Consider the following 18,376-nt stretch of genomic DNA (forward strand, 5'->3'; position numbering starts at 1 on the left):
ATTTGTTATTATTATTTTTTTTACGTTTTTATTATTATTACAATTATTACTAGAAAATACATGTTACTCTTATGTACCTGTACACAAGACAAACAACAATAAAGCACAACCTGGACCCTTGATCTGTAGTTTTATGGTAGAATAGAGAGGCTATCGTGATCAGAAATCACTGGCAGGCTTCTTCTCTCTCGGTCATAACGGCTCGAGGGACGTTGCAAAGCGCCAACGTCTAGCAATTAAGATGAGATCAGATAAACCTTTGTTGATCTCTCGGGGGGGGCGGGTTGTATACAGGTATCAAAGCAGCAAGAGTAGTAAAAAATAATTAAACACAGAGACAGAGTAAAGCCTGATTTAGAGACGCATTGTGTCGCGCTTCAAAAATAGCAGTTGATGAGTGTGAGGGGCTGAATGTGGTCCTTATGCCCGCTAATCACTCTTCAATTAGAAAGGCTTCATTGGGTCAGAACAACCCCCCCCCCCTCTTATCTCCATTTTATAACTTTTCCTGTTTTTTCATAAATTAACGCCCTACTTGATCGTAACACAAAAGCATCGAAAAGTAGCAGATCCGCAAGTTTCGAGCTTGTAGATCTGCTACTTTTGAACATGAATTTGAATCCTGAATAGAAAACAGTTTTGGTTATATGAGGTTTCCACCCGACAGAGAGGATATCATGCGACTCCACCCGATCTACTATGAATCACCTTGGCAACTCGGAAAGGTGAACCGGTATTGGGACAGATATCGTAACATGTGCAACTGTTCTATGATAACTACTCTAACCATTCTAATTGTATGTGATTTGGGGGGGGGTCCCCAGATGAAAGTGAAGTGACACTTTAAGGACTTTTAAAGACCTTTTTAATACCTCAAAAAAGAAAGAAGACCATTACTGCATGAAAAGTAATCAACAAACAATACTATAAAAACTGGTCAAACATTGGCCATATTGTCAAATAATACAAGAGGCAGAAATTGTGAAAATAGCCGATCTCCAAGCTCACAACGGCTATTTTCACAATATTTATCTGTGGAACCGAGTCAAACTAAATGTAATGCCTCAACTCCTACGATTCCAAGGGCTTGTCAGGGTGGGGGGTCCCCCAGTTCAAATATGATTATTTCGGGGGGTCCCCAGTTCAAATATGATTATTTCGGGGGGTCCCCAGTTCAAATATGATTATTTCGGGCGGTCCCCAGTTCAAATATGATTATTTCGGGGGGTCCCCAGTTCAAATATGATTATTTCGGGCGGTCCCCAGTTCAAATATGATTATTTCGGGGGGTCCCCAGTTCAAATATGATTATTTTGGCGGGGGGTTCACGGCCTGAAAAGGTTGAGAACCCCTGCCTTAAACAATCACGTGCCAGCTTGTGACTATTCCAACAGTCCTTTACAGGGGTGTTACAACGAAGAATCTCTATGTATACTTTTGTCTGCAAATCTTAAAGGGTTTCTAATGCTGGGTGAGCAGACCGGAGCAGGCCCTAACCCTCATAATGTGAGTACGTCTTGTTGCTGCATCCAGCCGCAGCAACAAGACAACCAGACAAAACAAGACACAGTAATGGTCCTATTTTTTGCCGTCAAATACATGGCCATATGCATGTTCGCGCGCACGCACACATACACAAACACAAACACGCACACACTCGTTTTCCTTCCCATCTATTTTCCAGTTGTCATTTTCTAAAGTGCTGGCGTTTAAAAAGAAAAAAAAACACAAGCTGGTGCAACTGCATATAAAAGGAAAATTACTAAGGGCTTTAGGGCAGGGGTCTTCAACAGGGGGTCCGGGACCCCTAGGGGGTCCTCAGAGTTACTACAGGGGGTCCGCCAAATCTTTGTGTGATGTGTTTTTTTTTTACCTTAACCACTCGAACCCTAGCATCCCTTTTCTGAGGAGAACTTTAGCCAAAAATAGCAGATCTACAAGCTCACAACGCCTCGCAGCGCGAGGCGTTGTGAGCTTGTAGATCTGCTATTTTTTTGCAAAGAGGTGTTTGGTGTAGAGGGGGAAAAGAGCAGACCAAGTAAACAAAAAAAAGTTACATCTGAAACACAATTTTTAAACAATATAGAGGGGGTCCCTGCTTCATCTCTCTCTCAGCTAGGGGGTCCTTGGCCTGAAAACGTTGAAGTCCCCTGCTTTAGGGCCAGCCATAGCTGAACGGTTAGAGTGGCCGTCTGCGAATCAGAAAGTCCCCGGTTCGACCCCCAACCTGGCCCTGGCCTGTTTGTTAACTCTTTAACTGCCAGAGTATATACACAATCTACCCCCTTCCCTGCCAGAGAATAACATTGCAAAAATAGGTAAAATGTGAATTTTGTCTCCGTTTATTTTTTAACATTGAAGTGAATGGAGCAGAAAATCTTCGCATCGCGTTATCTCCTGCTTCCTTTGTGATAAAAAAAATTAAATATATATATATATATATATATATTATTTTTTTCAAAAATCTCGTCAATCCCGTCGATGGCTGGCTGAGCCATGCGGAGAAAAACGAGAAATCTCGTCAATGGCAGGAAAAGAGTTAAAGTGTCCCATGAGCAAGGAACTTAACCCCCAAACTACTGCATTAAAAGTGACCACAGCTCCTAATCGCTAGGACGGGTTGAATGCAGAGGGCAACATTTCACTTTAATGTACAATGACAAACCCAAAAGGATTGGGGACCAATATTATCAGTATTATTTATTATTACAATTTGTAAAAGTGAAATACTCAGAAACCAAAAGATAATGCTGGCTGTGTTTTCACCGTTGGCTATACGGACTCAAACACGACTGGAAAAAAAGCCTTTTTATAATGTCATCGTGCCAAACGCAATGGAACACCTGCAGACACACAGGACCTGTCTCGGGGTAAAAGCACACCTTTTGATTGGACGCACGTACGGCTGGGGGTAGGATAATAAAAAAAAACGGGGGGGGGGGGGGGGGGTAATCTGTAAACTAGGAAACCCACAGAAGTATGATGGACAGAAATGTCATCTCACCTTAACACCATCCGCTTTCTTGTTCATCAGACTCTTGGCTACTGCAAGAAGAGGGGGAAAAAAAACACACAATCAGTGACAAGAGTACTCGCACGCCCACGCATGTCTGCATGCACGCACACGCACACGGACAGTATAGAAGTAAAAGGCCGGGGGGCCAATTAAACCGCCGTGCTCCGAGAGTGTGTGCCACTCCCGCTGTAATTGAGAATAGTGTCGAGAAAGAATGCAGGCGAGAATTGAGGCGAAAAAGTAAATCTAAAGTGAAAGTGTTATAGGTCGGAACATGCAATTAAATCCAACTGGTATAGACCGCTGGCCTGGGAGACGCACGTGCACGCCACGGCCTTGAGCGGTCACTTACAGAGCTTCATTTGTACTCTGTAGTTCGAACGGTGTCGTTGCCGAAAAGAACAGATCTACAAGCTACTAACGTGCCGCGATAAGACGCGTCGTTAGCTTGTAGATCGTTTTTTTTTTGTCCTCATGTGCTGGACTATTAGATGAAGCTTTAATTAAGCAGACGCCAGGGAATTGAAGTCTAATAGCTCAATTTACTTTTTTTTATTTGCCCCACTTTCACACGCACACGCAAAACAAACACACACGTTTGCATTACTATACTTGTGAGAACGTCAACATTGTATGACAGTGATTTTAGGATTGCCATTTATACTTTTTTCTTTGCCATTTTTAACCCTAAAGCCAAAAATAGCAGATCTACAAGCTCACAATGTGTCACAACATGGTGTGTTGTGTCTATTGGGGTGCAAATAAGAGTAAATCAGGCAAAACTCCACTCATAAACCTCATCTCTAAATGTCTAATCCTAACCTGAATCTTTTCCTAATTGTAAGCATTTTCGTTTTACCATAAAACAACCATTTCTCTTGGGAGGACAAGGACAATTGTCCTCACGATGTGATCTCAAATTCCACTATACCTTTTGCCTCACAAGTACAGTAACACGCACGCACGAACGGGTTCTACATGTTAGAAGGAAGGAGCCGGGCTGATATCGTGTTAATGTTAATTGCATGGTGGCCATTTTGCCATGTATTTAAGGCCAATACATAGTCTTTCCGACGTTGGGATTCGGACAGACTTTCCGAACTACAGTTCGGATAGTCAGGACATCTGGAGGAGCCAGATGTTCAGAGAGAAAAAGTTCCCATCAGAAGTTTGTAGTTATATCACCTCCCTTTCTGAAGACAAGTTCGGATGTCCGGAAGGAGCATGTATTGACTTTTACCTGGGTGGGGGGGGTATGACGTAAGATCAATACAGTGAATGGCGATCGAGTGTTTCGTTTTTCCACTGCGTCCAACCGATTTAAATCCAATCTTCAATTAACATGCAAATTATTGCTTTTCGGGCAGAAACCTCTAATTCAAACTTTTTGTGTTTTTTCGTAAAGTATCTAAAAGCAGCAGATCGACAAGCTCGAAACGCGTTTTGAGCTTGTCGATCTGCTACTTTTGCTGTTTTTGAATAGAGTGCGTTATTTTTTCTATTGGATTTCCCATGAAATCTTAGATTGCGTCACATAAGAACTGTGTTCCAGATATAAACAAATCAGAGGGGCATACAGCAAGCCGTTTGGGTGATTGAGAGCGGGACATCTGGCAAACTTTGCGGGCAGTGGAGCTTCGTCATTGGCTGGAGAGAACTAGGAGGTTAGTTGACTGCGTTGTTACCAGCTAGCGTGTGTTGTTGCAGAAGGCGTGTTAGCTAGCGGTGCGAACCGGCACACATGAGCCTAACCCGGTATAGAACCGTTTTGGGCGCTCAGAAGTAATGCTAACCATGCTAAGGAAGTTCTTACCTCGTAAACCGAGTTACCACACAAAGAGAGGGAGAGGGGAGGGTAGAGAGAGAGAGAAGTAAACTCTAAAGGCCAAATGTATGCTTTGAGCGACAAGCGCCGACTGGCACATCGCGCTACGAAAGTCACGTCGAAACGAGAGAAAAAATATGTTGTGGAGGATCTCCGCCAACGGGGGTCGCTTGCATACCTCTGGAAAAATGAAAGGTTGCACACGCCTTCATAAAATGTCACGCACTCTGATTGGTTGGTCAGATGCAGGAGGCTACATCCACTTCCTTGTTTACGTTTTGTGGCGACGCTCTCGCGTCGGCGAGTCGCAGACAGTATGGGTGCTCAAAACTCTGAACGTTGAGAGACACATAGCGTGACATGTCGGTCGACACTTGTCGCTCAAAGCATAGATTGGCCCTGAAGATACAGTGTTAATGTCACGGGTACATTTTGGTTCCGTTTGTACACTCTCTGAGTTAAAGTCCCATAACTCCTCAAGGACCCCCGGGGGTCCCCGGACCCCGGTGTGATAACCACTGCTTTATGTATTCTTTATGAATAAACAAAACAGCCAGATAACACCATTTTTTTAACCATGATGCATGACTAGTAAATAAAGACAATGCTTTAAAGAGGCTGTAAGTGATATTGTGTTGTTAGAATACATGTCATAGCTCTATATTCTGATAGTAATCATTGCTATGCAGTGTGTGTTCAGTAACAGGGAGTCTCCTCGTCTCTCCAGCTTCTTTAGTAAACAGAACATACATTTTCAGGTCAGAGAAACAATTGTAGAGAACTCGATACAGGATACAGAATAAAAGAGTGAACTTTGAAGTGGTTGGAAGTAGTGAAACAAAAACAAAAACAGAAAAAAATTGTAAGCCGATACATGATCTGTGTGGGATTGTCTCGCCTGATTGGAGAACATTTCTAACCCACCGGAAAATATGTTTTCTGATTACTAAAGAGCTGAACAGATACATACGCATACCGATTTTTAACTTAAACAAATGTTTTACAAAGATATATCACTTACATCCCCCCTTGACAATTTAGAACAAAATAGTTCTCTTTTGTACTGTACTGTACATACCGTACATGCACACAGACATATAATCCTTGGTGTCGGGCAGAAACCTTGTATCTCCATATTTCACTTTTTTTGGTTTATTCGTAAACCTTTTTCCAACATGGAATGTAATTTAAGGAATAATTTTAATAATTTTAATAATTTTAATAGGATATTGAACCAATGAAAAGTTTAAGGAATAATTTTAATAATTTTAATAATTTTAATAGGATATTGAACCAATGAAAAGTATAAACAAGGGCTTGCGACTAAATAAATAATAACTACATTGGATCACAGGATCTTTTTTTCCTCCCATCTCCCGAAAAGTAGCCGTTTTGGACGCACACGGTTTCCACCCAACACCGCCGATATGTAGACACAAATACAGTACAATTACACAAACTTGTATTGACCCGAGCTACTCAATTCTTACGACACACAGGACACAACACACACACTCATAAATCCCTGACGGAATGAAAACAAAAGGAAAGACAAGTCCCAGCCATGTCCCATGAAGAGAGACGTACGATCAATCGTCGCGTAGTTAGCGGATCCGGTTTGAACGTTATTGCCCTTTAAAAAGGGACCCGTGGGCCCCATGAGACGGATCGATGTGCATCGGAACCATCCAGTCTCCGTCTCTATCGACAGCCATCGGGGGTTAAAAAGGGAGAAAGCTGGCCTCGATTGCCTCTAAAGGTCAGCGGTCTATTAGCCCATTAAAGCCGGGGTAAGCATCCGTGTCATTTTATAGATTGTATCTATGTATCGTTTCTGTCGGTTGGAAAACCTCACATGTCCAAAACTGTCAAATTCAAAAGTAGCACATCCGCAAGCTCGAAACGCGTCGCTTGGCGCCGCGTTTCGAGCTTGCGGAACTGCTACTTTTGATGTTTTGTGTGACGCTGTTATAGGGATATGCCGATATATCGCCCCGTGATATATCGTCCCGCGATACGTTTTCGTGACGATATGTATCGTTTTGTTGTTTTGAAAAAATATATAAAAATAAAATAATAATAATAATACAAAATACTAATGCAAAAACAGAAGTATTTGTTTGCATTTGCTTCCCCCACCCCATATATTTTCATAAGCTTTTCCCCCCATATCTTGTCATGATAGAAAAGCGCCATATATCGTATCGATATTGTGAGCCCAATATCGTGCATCGTATCATATCGTGAAATTCGGCACACCCCTAACGCTGTAGCATGCTCAAGTAGGTTGTTAATTTACGGAAAAAAACAGAAAAAGTTAAAATACGGAGATAAGAGGTTTCTGCCCGAGAAAGCAACGATATATAGCAACATCGTTTTTTTTAAGAAAACTGTTTTAGGATTTAGGATTTAGAAGGCATTTGTAGAATCGGCCTCAGGTCTTAACTCATTCAGTGCCAAGCTTATTTATTCATGTTTATGGAATTTTGGCTCTGAGTGCCACAGCCAAAATTCATTGTAAAAAAAAAAGTGCTTAGGAAGCGAGATACAGCCTTTTTAAGTTATAGGTTAAACAAGGAGTGGATGGAGCAGCAAATCTTCAAATCATCATATCTTGGGTTCTGAACATGTTTCCCCCCCCCCCCCCCAAAAAAAAAAAAAAAAAACTTGTATTTTGAAAAAAAAAAAAATATTTTGATTTTTTTTTTATGACGGATTTGACGGATTGTGGCGCTCTGGGCGTCAGGCCACGTGACGGATTTGACGGATTGTGGCACTCAATGAGTTAATGGGTTAAACATCCCAAAAAACTGTTCCATGTATACCTGAAAAAAGTAGCCTCTTATTTCAAAATATCCAAGTCCAGAACGTGAACATTGATTTACAGGGAGGAAGAGGAAAAGCTTCGGTGGGCATCGGCCATCGACCTTCATCAAATGGTCCAGGGGAACGCTAAAGACTGATCTTTGCGTTGTCGTGCGAGTGATTGATTGATTGATTGATTGATTGATTACTTTTTTTTTATCAGTTTGCAAAGAAAAAAACACAGAAAAGTACAGTTCAATACAAGGTCTGTTAACCCTTTAAGACCTGAGGCCGATTCTACACAATGTCTTCTAAATCCTCACAGTTTTTTGAAAAAAACCTATGTTACTACAGTATGTCAGTGGTTCTCAAACTTTTTCATGTCAAGGACCTCAAAATGATATGTATTTGGCCACGGACCCCCATCTCAAAATATTTTGTTCCAGGGACCCCCCAGAAGCAAAGTTTTGAGTTACAAATGTTTGCTTGAAAAAATATATATTCAAAGATTTGCACAAATGTTCACACTTTCTCAAAAATAGCAGATCTACAAGCTCATAGCGCGGCACCGAGTGCCGCGCTATGAGCTTGTAGATCTGCTATTTTTGAATAGCCAAAGTGTAAAATAATGCGTTTTAGGTCAAATCCAAAAATGACACAGATGCTTCTCCCGAGGATTTAAGACCCAAGAAAGCCAATGGCTTGTTTCCATTGGGGTCTTTTTGTACTCAATTCATAGAGACGCGACAGTGTCGCTTTCATAGGAAATCGCCGATCTGCACGGTCGCAAAACACGGCATGGTGCAACGCGTTGCGACCTTGCAGATCGGCGATTTTCGACGCTCGACTTTGTCACGTGACAAAACCCGAATTTGTTTTGGCGTAACTCTACAGGAATTGGATTGAACTGAAAGGCGGATGTTTGTCCTACCTGAGAAGTTGCGCGTGGCGAGCATAGTGGTCAGGATAGCACCCTGGGGAGACAAAACAGGGCACACACTTTGAGGTGATGGTGGACTTGAAGCGGACAAAATATCGCTGACATGGGAAGTCCTCAACACGGCTGGAAAGGTAATGATTAAACACACCGGTACGTTCCAAGGTTCCGCTCAGTGATGCAAATCACCACCAGAAGTGACTAGATCATAACTCCCAAACCATCAGTAGAAACGGAGCTAAACACAGTGTGCTATGCCAGGGGTCTTCGACGTTTTTTCAGGCCAAGGACCCTCTAGCAGAGAGAGAGAGATGAAGCAGGGACCCCCTCTACATATTGTATAAATTTGTGTTGCAGATAAAACCTAGATTTTTTCCTCTTGGCCAAAAATAGCTGATCTACAAGCTCACAACGCCTCGCGCTGCGAGGCGTTGTGAACTTGTAGATCTGCTATTTTTGGGGTAAAGTTGTCCTTAGAAAAGGGATGCTAGGGTTCACGTGGTTAATGTAAAAAAGAAAATCCTATCACACAAAGATGTGGTAGCCCCCCCTGTAGTAACTCTGAGGACCCCCTAGGGGTCCCGGACCCCCTGTTGAAGACCCCTGTGTTATACTGATAAGGAATTCAGTGTCTTGATAATGGTTCTCAATTTTTTTTATTTCAAGGACCCCTAATTTGATATACATTATTAGGGCCACGGACACCAATACCAAGATGTTGTGTTTATTTTTATCTAAGGGACTTTTTTATTGATGGATGGACTGATCAATTGGTCCGATATTGTCTGTCATTAACTCTAATCAAAATAGACATTGTTCTACATTCTCTAGTGATACAGTATTTACTTGTACATGTACTAATGGTGAAGATGAACAATTCATCATTTAGCATGGGGACCCCCCCCCCCCCCCAAGGACCCTTGGGGGTCCCAGAAACCCATGTTGAGCACCATTTGACAGAGCAGACAGGATGCGGTGGCAACCATGTCTCTCTACACTGCCAATCCCCTAGTGGTCATTTTAACTCTGAACGTGTAAAATCGTTCATACAATCGAGCTGAAAGTGATCCAAAAAAAGATATCCCCCACGACTGTAGTGTATTTTTGTGATCGTTATCGTGCTTGGTGTGAATGGCCCATGAGAACGGACCCTTGCGGGGTAATCTTTGTGCTATGAGAGTAGACATTATTTGTTTAAAAAAAAAAAAAGATCCCACGATTTTGCAACCCTTTTTCACCCAGTGCCAACTGTCTGAGTAATCCTGGGCGCTACACTCCCCCTGCCAGCCTAGGGAGCCCAGAGCCGAGCTCATGCCTCCTTCAATGCATGAGAGCCAACTAGCCTTCTTGTCACCTGACAGGGGGGAGTTTCCCCGGTAGGACGTAGCGTGTGGAAGGAACACGTTATTCCAACCAGTTCCCTTTCCCCTCCATCAGGCACCCCGGCTGTCATGGGGGAGGCGTTATAGCAAAAAGGACGTTTGGAAAAGGACGTGTCTCACCTTGAGTTTCCTTCTGGCGTTGAACTTCTTCAGGCACTCCACAGTCTCCTGCCTGTGCATCATGGAGGCCACGGTGGAACGTTGCTGTGTGTGTGTGAGAGAAAGAGAGAGATGAGACTTCCCTCCGTCTGTGTGTGAGTGTGAGTGTGTGTGTGTGTGTGTGTGTGTGTGTGTGTGTGTGTGTGTGTGTGTGTGTGTGTGTGTGTGTGTGTGTGTGTGTGTGTGTGTGTGTGCGCGTGTGTGTGTGTGTGTGTGTGTGCGTGTGCGTGTGTACATACGCAGATCCATGGGTGTTTGAGTGCGTCCGTGGCGGTGACTCGCTTGGCGGGGTTGATGGTCAGCATCTTGTTGATAAGATCCTTGGCTTCGGGCGTCACGGTGTCCCACTCTGGAGATGGGAACTAATGACAGGAGAGAAACATTTGTTCATTATGTTTCAGATGAGGAAGATGCAGTTCACATCCAAACATAAGTCACCTAGTTACTAGCCTCGGAAACCCATGCCTTTTTTTTTGTTTCAAAAGAAAAAAAGCCTGGGAGAACCTTGCAGGAACGCTGGTCTTAGGACCTTGTTATCTCCTAACCAATCAGAGTGCTCCAAACCCAGGCGCTGGAATCCAGCGCCTGGGTTTGGCTCCGCCCTTCAAGACCATCGATTGGGCTCGTTCTTTCAGTCTACCTAGTTACTAGCACCTTCAAAAATAAAGAAATGCCCGAGCTGCTCCAGTGACCGGTGTTCATTTTGACAGCTGATTTTGATTTAGTTTCAGTCATAGTCTTTTTAACTAAATTCCATCTAGTTTTAGTCATATTTTAGTCATCTGAAATGTTTTACTTTTAGTCTAGTTGTTATTTGACTAAATATCATAAGATTGGCGTTTTCGGAGCGTGACACGCACGCACAGCCAAGCATAAAATGACTTGTCTTTTAGTTCTACTAAAGTCCCTCCCTAACATCTTAGTCTAGTTTTTATCTGTTGACTATCTGTTGAATTGTCAACATATTTAGTCTCAGTTTTAGTCGTTATAGCTTAGTTTTTATTTAGTTTTCATCAGTGATAGTCGGGAATCTTGTATCTCCATAATTCATAGTCAGTTATGTGTCATTACGTATAAAACACAGACTATGTATGGTAGTTATGTTTTGTTCCGCTGAGCTTATAATGCATTCAGACCAGCATTATAATACTCAATAAACCTTGTTATATGTTATGCAAAATTATAAACAGGTATATCAAGTGTTATGCATTACAAATGCAAGTACAGTATAATGCATTAGGCCTATTAGACCAAACCTTTAAGTAAAGGTCGCAACACTGTCTGCAATAAAGACCGCGGTGCATCTAGGGTCCAATCCGGTGCGCCATCTTCTTCAAATAACTTTATTGACATTGTTAACCGGCAGGTGTCCTACCAGGCACCAGGGTTTAAATGTCTCAATGAAGGAGTAACTCTTGGAGTACATTACATGAACAATTTCATCCAATAAGGAGAGAGGACTCATACTGGAACACTGTAAAACCAAGCCCCCAGAACCACTGTAGAACAGTGAAGAGAGAGCGAGAGAGAGCGAGAGAGCGAGAGCGACAGACAGACATATAGAGAACAGAGAGAGGGAGAGAGAGTGTGTTAGACTCACGTCGTACGCCCCGGCCTTAATCTGCTGATACAGTCTATGTTGATCCTCATCCCAGAACGGAGGGTACCCCACCAGCAAGATGTACAGGATCACACCTGCACACGCACGCACGCACGCACGCACGCACACACACACACACACACACACACACACACACACACACACACACACACACACACACACACACACACACACACACACACACACACACACACACACACACACACACACACACACACACACATTTCAATATTCAATTGGCATTGAATATTGAAATGTATGCATACAAATTACATTTGCCTAATTAATAATTGTATACTTTCAAAATAATTTACAAAAAAGCAGAAATAGCAAGCTCACAACGCGTCACATTGTGAGCTTGTGGATCTGCTATTTCCTCTACTAAATGTCAGTGGTGGAAAAAGTACTCATTTTTTACTTAAAAGTACTTGAGTAAAAGTACAAAAGTATTGGCATCAAAATGTACTTAAAGTACCAAAAGTAAAATACTTATTATGCAGAATGTCCCATTTCAAGTTTCCAAATGTATCTTTTGAAAATAGCAGATCTACAAGTTCACAATGCGTCACATGTAGATCGGCTATTTTCAAATGGCTGAAATGTATATAGGGCTGAAGTGCTTAATGTATATTTTGTAATAATAATCCAAATCTACAATGTAACTAGTAACTGAAGTTGTATAATTGTAGTGGAGTAAAAGTACAATATTTGGCTCTGAGATGTAGTGGAGTAGAAGTGAAAATACTGAAAATTGGAAATACTCCATTAAAGTAAAACTACCTCAAAATGTTACGTAAGTACAGTACTTGAGTAAATGTACTTAGTTACTTTACACCACTGCTAAATGTTTGGAAACGCAAGAACATTTTTCAACATGGAACCGATTACGACTATTTATATGCAATACAATTGCGATTATCTCAAATAATTGGCAATTACGTAACGATTGTGAGTGGCAGACTGTGACAAACGGCACTAAGAGGTGGTGACGAACACCTCGAACTTGACATAATTGCCTCTAAAACAGGGAACGCTGTGACAGAGGGGCTAATTAGCTCGTTAAGACCGGGAACGCAGCTGTGTGTAATTTTTCGATTTATTTGGCTATTCAAAACATATCAGATATACAAGCTATATATGCACATCTTTGAATACATACATACTGTACATACATACATACAAATCGTACATACATACATACATACATAGTATGTATGTATGTATGTATGTATGTACGATTTATATGTATGTATTACATACATACATACGTACATACATACATTTTTTTAAGCAAACATTTTTAACTCAAATATTTGCTTCTGGGAGATTCTACAAATGTCTTCAAAATCCTAACAGTTTTTATTTTTTTTTTAAACGTATGTTGCTATATATATCAGTGGTTCTCAAACTTTTTCCATGTCAAGGAAAATTATATTTATTTGGCCGCGGACCCCCATCTGAAAACGTTTTGTTCCAGAAGCACAGATTTAAAGATTTTTCAAAAATAGCAGATCTACAAGCTCGTAGCGCGGCAGTCGGTGCCGCGCTACGAGCTTGTATATCTGCTATTTTCTTTTATAGCCCAAAGAAATCTAAAGTGACACACAGATGCGTTCCCGGTCTTAATGGGTTAGACACTAACGAGGCCATTATCAAAGTGACATCACTGCTCTGACCCTCGCACAATGGTCGCCATGGCGACCCCGCCACTTGTGCCCACACACACACACACACACACACACACACACACACACACACACACACACACACACACACACACACACACACACACACACACACACACACACACACACACACACACACACACACACACACACACACAGTGTTACGGCGGGATTCGTCAGCAGGTTTCCAGGATATAACGAACAGGGCTCTTTGTTTGAAGGCGAGACACACTGACCACGAAGACAATGCACGTGTGTGTGTGTGTGTGTGTGTGTGTGTGTGTGTGTGTGTGTGTGTGTGTGTGTGTGTGTGTGTGTGTGTGTGTGTGTGCTTGACAGGTCCAGGTGGCCTTGGCCTTAAGTGTAATAAGTGTCAAGTGTCAGTGTAAAATGGACCCAAAACGGCACAGAAAACAGTTGAAGCACAACTCAACTTGTTTTTGAAGCTAATCACACAGTGCCAAGGGTCAGCAGCTTGTAGCTTCATGTCACTGCCTCTCGTGGCTTTTACTCAACATTTACTCAAGTACTGTACTTATGTACAATTTCAAGGTACTTTTACTTTACTGGAGTATTTCCAATTGTCCATACTTTTACTTCTACTCCACTACATCTCAGAGGCAAATATTATACTTTTACTCCTCTACAATTATTTGAAAACTTTACTTTACTAGTTTACGTTACTAGTTACTTTACAGATATAAATTATTACATTATAAAACCTACATTAACCACTTTAGCCATATTTTATACCCACGCTGAAAATAGACGATCTACACTGCTATTTTAAAACATTTTTGTACTTTTGGTACTTTAAGTACATTTTGATACTTTTGTACTTTTATGATTTTTTTTTAAAATTCCGGCTTTTACTTGTAACAGAGTACTTCTATAATTGCCGTATCGATACTTTTACTTAAGTAAAACACTTGAGTACTTTCTCCACCACTGCTCGTTGACCGTTCAAGTTATGTCCTGATAGTGAATTGAATACACAGGCCCGCAACGGAAACAAACCCTCAAGGATTGTTGTGCTATTCTTTTAGAATTATTGTATAACTGTACTTTTTGCAAACTGTTAACCCATTGAGACCTGAAGCCGATTCTACATGTCTCCTAAATCTCAACAGTATTCTGAAAAACGTATGTTTCTATATCAGTGGTGCTCAATCTTGTTCATGTCAAGGACCCCCAAAACTAAATGTATTTGGCCGCCGACCCCCATCAAAATATGTTGTTCCAGGGACCCCCATGAAGCAAAGATTTGAGTTAAAAATGTTCGCTTTAAAAAATATATGTATTCAAAGATTTGCACACATTTTCAAAATTTTTCAAAAATAGCAGATCTACAAGCTCATAGCGCGGCACTTGGTGCCGCGCTATGAGCTTGTATATCTGCTATTTTTGCCCAAAGTGTAAAATAATGCTTTTTTAGCTCAAATCAAAAAATGACACAGTTCCAGGTCTTAATTGGTTAAGGTAGATCAATCAATCAATCAATCAATCAAGGGACAGACTCGTAATCGGAAGTTCAACCGCCAACCTACAGGATAGCAGCGTTGACCCCACTTGGCAGCCATTTGGCTTGTAGTTTTCTTTCAGTGAACCAACACTCCAACGCAAGTCAAACAAACTGCACACCGTGCGCTGTCAAAAAGTTGTCATATTGCACGTGCATAACGTTGGCACGTTGCGTGCACGCACGCACGCAGGTGCGCGTGTGAGCGGTGTACGCTTCTACACACAACACTACATCCAAGTCAAACGCTCTTTGACTCTCTTCCTATTCCGTTTTTAAGTCTGACGTCTTTTTGTAGTCCGGCGTCACTTCCGGGTCCAAGAGGCACCAAGTGCCGTCCACTCTTACCCTCCAAAAAAATGTGATTATGCGATCGCAGAATTTGCTAAATGGCGCATAATTATGCGGGAGTAACAAAAAGGCCGCATTGCATCGCATAATATGCGCATCACACCGCATAATATGCGCATCGCATATTTCTGCATATTTCGCAACTTTTCACAATTTTCCGCATATTTCGCAATAAACACGCATAATCAAGAGTTTTAGCACTGCACATATTGGCAAAACACACACTCGGACCCGGAAGTTGTTCTGACGGGGCCGCATACGTCACAGCTTAACAAACAGAATAGCACTGCAAGGTAACATGGGAAATGGCTTGCGTATCCGAGGCGTCTGTCTGCCGCACATGTACTGTATGAGTCCGGCCTCAGCGTTAATCTCACTCCAAGAGTGTACAAAATTGACTCAATTCCATGTGTACACTCTTGGAGTTAAATTACAACTCCATATTTTTTCCCTATTGTGTGAGTGTTGCAAGGTATTGCACCTTCCTTTGAAGTGCAGTCCCTAGCTTTGATGCTCCTTAGGGTAGCCGTGACATTTGGTGTCTCCCTCGTTATCCGCGGAGGCGGTGTGCCGACTTCCTTCGATTTAAAACCAATCGGTATATATAGAGCTAAACGCAGGACTGCCCCGGGGGCCTCCGACAATGACTGAAAGGTCATCGTGGGATTGGAGGGTTTAAGCAGTGGTGGAAAGTACATTTACTCAAGTTTGAGGTATTTGTACTTTACTTGAGTCTTTCCAATTTTCAATACTTTTACTTCTACTCCACTACATCTCAGAGGAAAATATTGTACTTTTACTCCACTACAATTATTTGAAAACTTTAGTTACTAGTTACTTTGCAGATATAAATTACTATATTATAAAATATACATTATCACTGTAGCCCTATTTTATACATAGGCTATTTGAAAATAGCCAATCTACAAGCTCACGACGCGTTGTGAGCTTGTAAATCGGCTATTTTCAAACATTTTGGTACTTTTACTTTTGGTACTTTAAGTAAGTATACTTAAGTAAAGTATCTGAGTACTTCTTCCACCACTGGGTTTAAGGAAGGGAGATTGCGGTGGTCTTACCGCACGCCCACATGTCCACCGGCTTGCCATAGGGGTCCTTCCGCAGAACCTCAGGAGACAAATACCCGGGAGTCCCAGCAAAGCCTGGAAAACACACACACACACACACACACACACACACACACACACACACACACACACACACACACACACACACACACACACACACACACAAACACACACACACACACACGCCACATTAAGTCTCTCCAGGTTTCCATAAGTACAGCTTTCACAGTAGCTAAGGATCAGCTTTAACTCGTTAAAACCGGGAACGCATCTGTGTAACCACTTAAACCATTACTTTATAATTTTGGTTATTCAAAAATAGCAGATATTCAAGCTCATAGCGCGGCACCGAGTGCCGCGCTATGAGCTTGTAGATCTGCTATTTTTGAAAAATAGTGAAAATGTGTGCAAATCTTTGAATATACATATTTTTTAAGTGAATATATGTAACTCAAATCTTTGCTTCTGGGGGTCCCTGGAACAGTCCCTGGAACAGTTTTTTTTTTTTTACGTATTTGGCCGTGGACCCCCCATCTCAAATCATTTTGTTCCAGGGACCCCTAGAAGTTGTAACAGAGTTAAAAATGTTCACTTTGAAAATTTATATTTTCAAAGATTTGCACACATTTTCAGGATTAAAAAAAAACAAAAAATAAATAAATCTTAAAATGACACACGCAGATGAGTTCCCGGTCCTAGTGGGTTAAAACAGGAGTTAAGTTCATGGGCCATGGTTAACAAGCTTCCTGAAAAAGAGAGCAGACGGCCCTCTGTGGTGAGGGAAGTCTGCCATCGCAGCCAGGCAAACCTCCTCCTCCTTCCCAGCATGCTCTTGGGGCTTGAGAGTCTCTCGGCACCCGCTAGTGGGATGAGTACACGGTAGGCATGTAACGATTGGTCGTAAAATCGATTCAAATCGATTCAAAGTGGTGACAATTTCAATTCATTTAACCCTTTAAGACCTGGAACTGTGTCATTTTTTGATTTGAGCTAAAAATAATTATTTTACACTTTTGAGCTATTCAGATCTACAAGCTCATAGCGCGGCACAGAGTGCCGTGCTACGAGCTTGTAGATCTGCTATTTTTGAAAATGTGTGCAAATCTTTGAATATAATTATTTTTAAAGCGAACATTTTTAACTCAAATCTTTGCTTCTGGGGGGTCCCTGGAACAAAAATATTTTGATGGGGGTCCGCAGCCAAATACATATCATTTTGGGGGTCCTTGACATGAAAAAGATTGAGAACCACTGATATAGAAACATAAGTTTTTTCAGAATACTGTTGAGTTTCAGGAGACATGTAGAATCGACTTCAGGTCTCAATGGGTTAATAAAAAAAGACAAAAAAAAGAAAACAATTCTGGATCTTTGTAAGATAATTGCTAAAAAAAAAAATGTAGTTTGCTGCTGTATTGAAAAGAGGACAAGAGAAAACACAGTATTGTGAAAAATAAAAGAGAAGAAAATAGTGGATTTGTATAAGAGACATAATTAAAAAATATATTTTTCGGTCATTTGTTTGGAAAATAAATGTGTGTTTTAAAAGATAGTGAAAAATCGTATCGTGAAACCCAGTATCGTGATTCGAATCGTATCGTGAGATGAGTGAAAGTGAATGTTTTACTTTTGATTCAAGTATATTTTCATGCCAATACTTTTGTACTTTTACTCAAGTGACATTTTGAACACGGGCCTCTTACTTGTAACAGAGTATTTCTACATTGCAGCATTGGTACTTTTACTTAAGTAGAACATGCGAGTACTTTTTCCACCGCTGTATATGCATACTGTACATACCACTGTTTGGGAGACACTGTTCTTAGTGAACTGATGCATCATATAACTGAGTAACCGTCTCATTGAGCGAGTGTTCTACTCACCAAACCAGGCCTGTTGCTCCCCCTGCACCTCGATGGCCAGGCCGAAGTCTGCCAGCTTGACCGCCGCGCCCTTCAACTTACTGGCCAGGAGCAGATTCTCAGGCT

The 18,376-nt window shown here is 41.6% G+C and overlaps 1 protein-coding gene across 6 annotated transcripts in view; it reads right to left on the reverse strand.

Annotated features, from left to right (window-relative positions):
• The window catches only part of camk2d1 (calcium/calmodulin-dependent protein kinase (CaM kinase) II delta 1), a 173,435-nt gene that overhangs the window by 28,743 nt on the left and 126,316 nt on the right, over positions 1 to 18,376 (reverse strand). For 4 of the 6 annotated variants that reach the window (XM_084042181.1, XM_084042179.1, XM_084042183.1 and 1 more), the window contains 7 exons: positions 18,272 to 18,374; positions 16,380 to 16,463; positions 11,725 to 11,819; positions 10,364 to 10,486; positions 10,086 to 10,169; positions 8,578 to 8,620; positions 3,005 to 3,045 (listed from right to left, as the gene is read on the reverse strand). In XM_084042181.1, the coding sequence (XP_083898307.1) occupies positions 3,005 to 3,045; positions 8,578 to 8,620; positions 10,086 to 10,169; positions 10,364 to 10,486; positions 11,725 to 11,819; positions 16,380 to 16,463; positions 18,272 to 18,374 (573 nt within the window). The remainder of the gene's footprint in view (positions 1 to 3,004; positions 3,046 to 8,577; positions 8,621 to 10,085; positions 10,170 to 10,363; positions 10,487 to 11,724; positions 11,820 to 16,379; positions 16,464 to 18,271; positions 18,375 to 18,376) is intronic. The other 2 variants (XM_084042182.1, XM_084042184.1) reach the window with 1 other exon arrangement.

Source organism: Gymnoscopelus microlampas (assembly GCF_963454915.1).
Source record: "Gymnoscopelus microlampas genome assembly, chromosome: 19".
Lineage (NCBI taxonomy): Eukaryota > Metazoa > Chordata > Actinopteri > Myctophiformes > Myctophidae > Gymnoscopelus > Gymnoscopelus microlampas.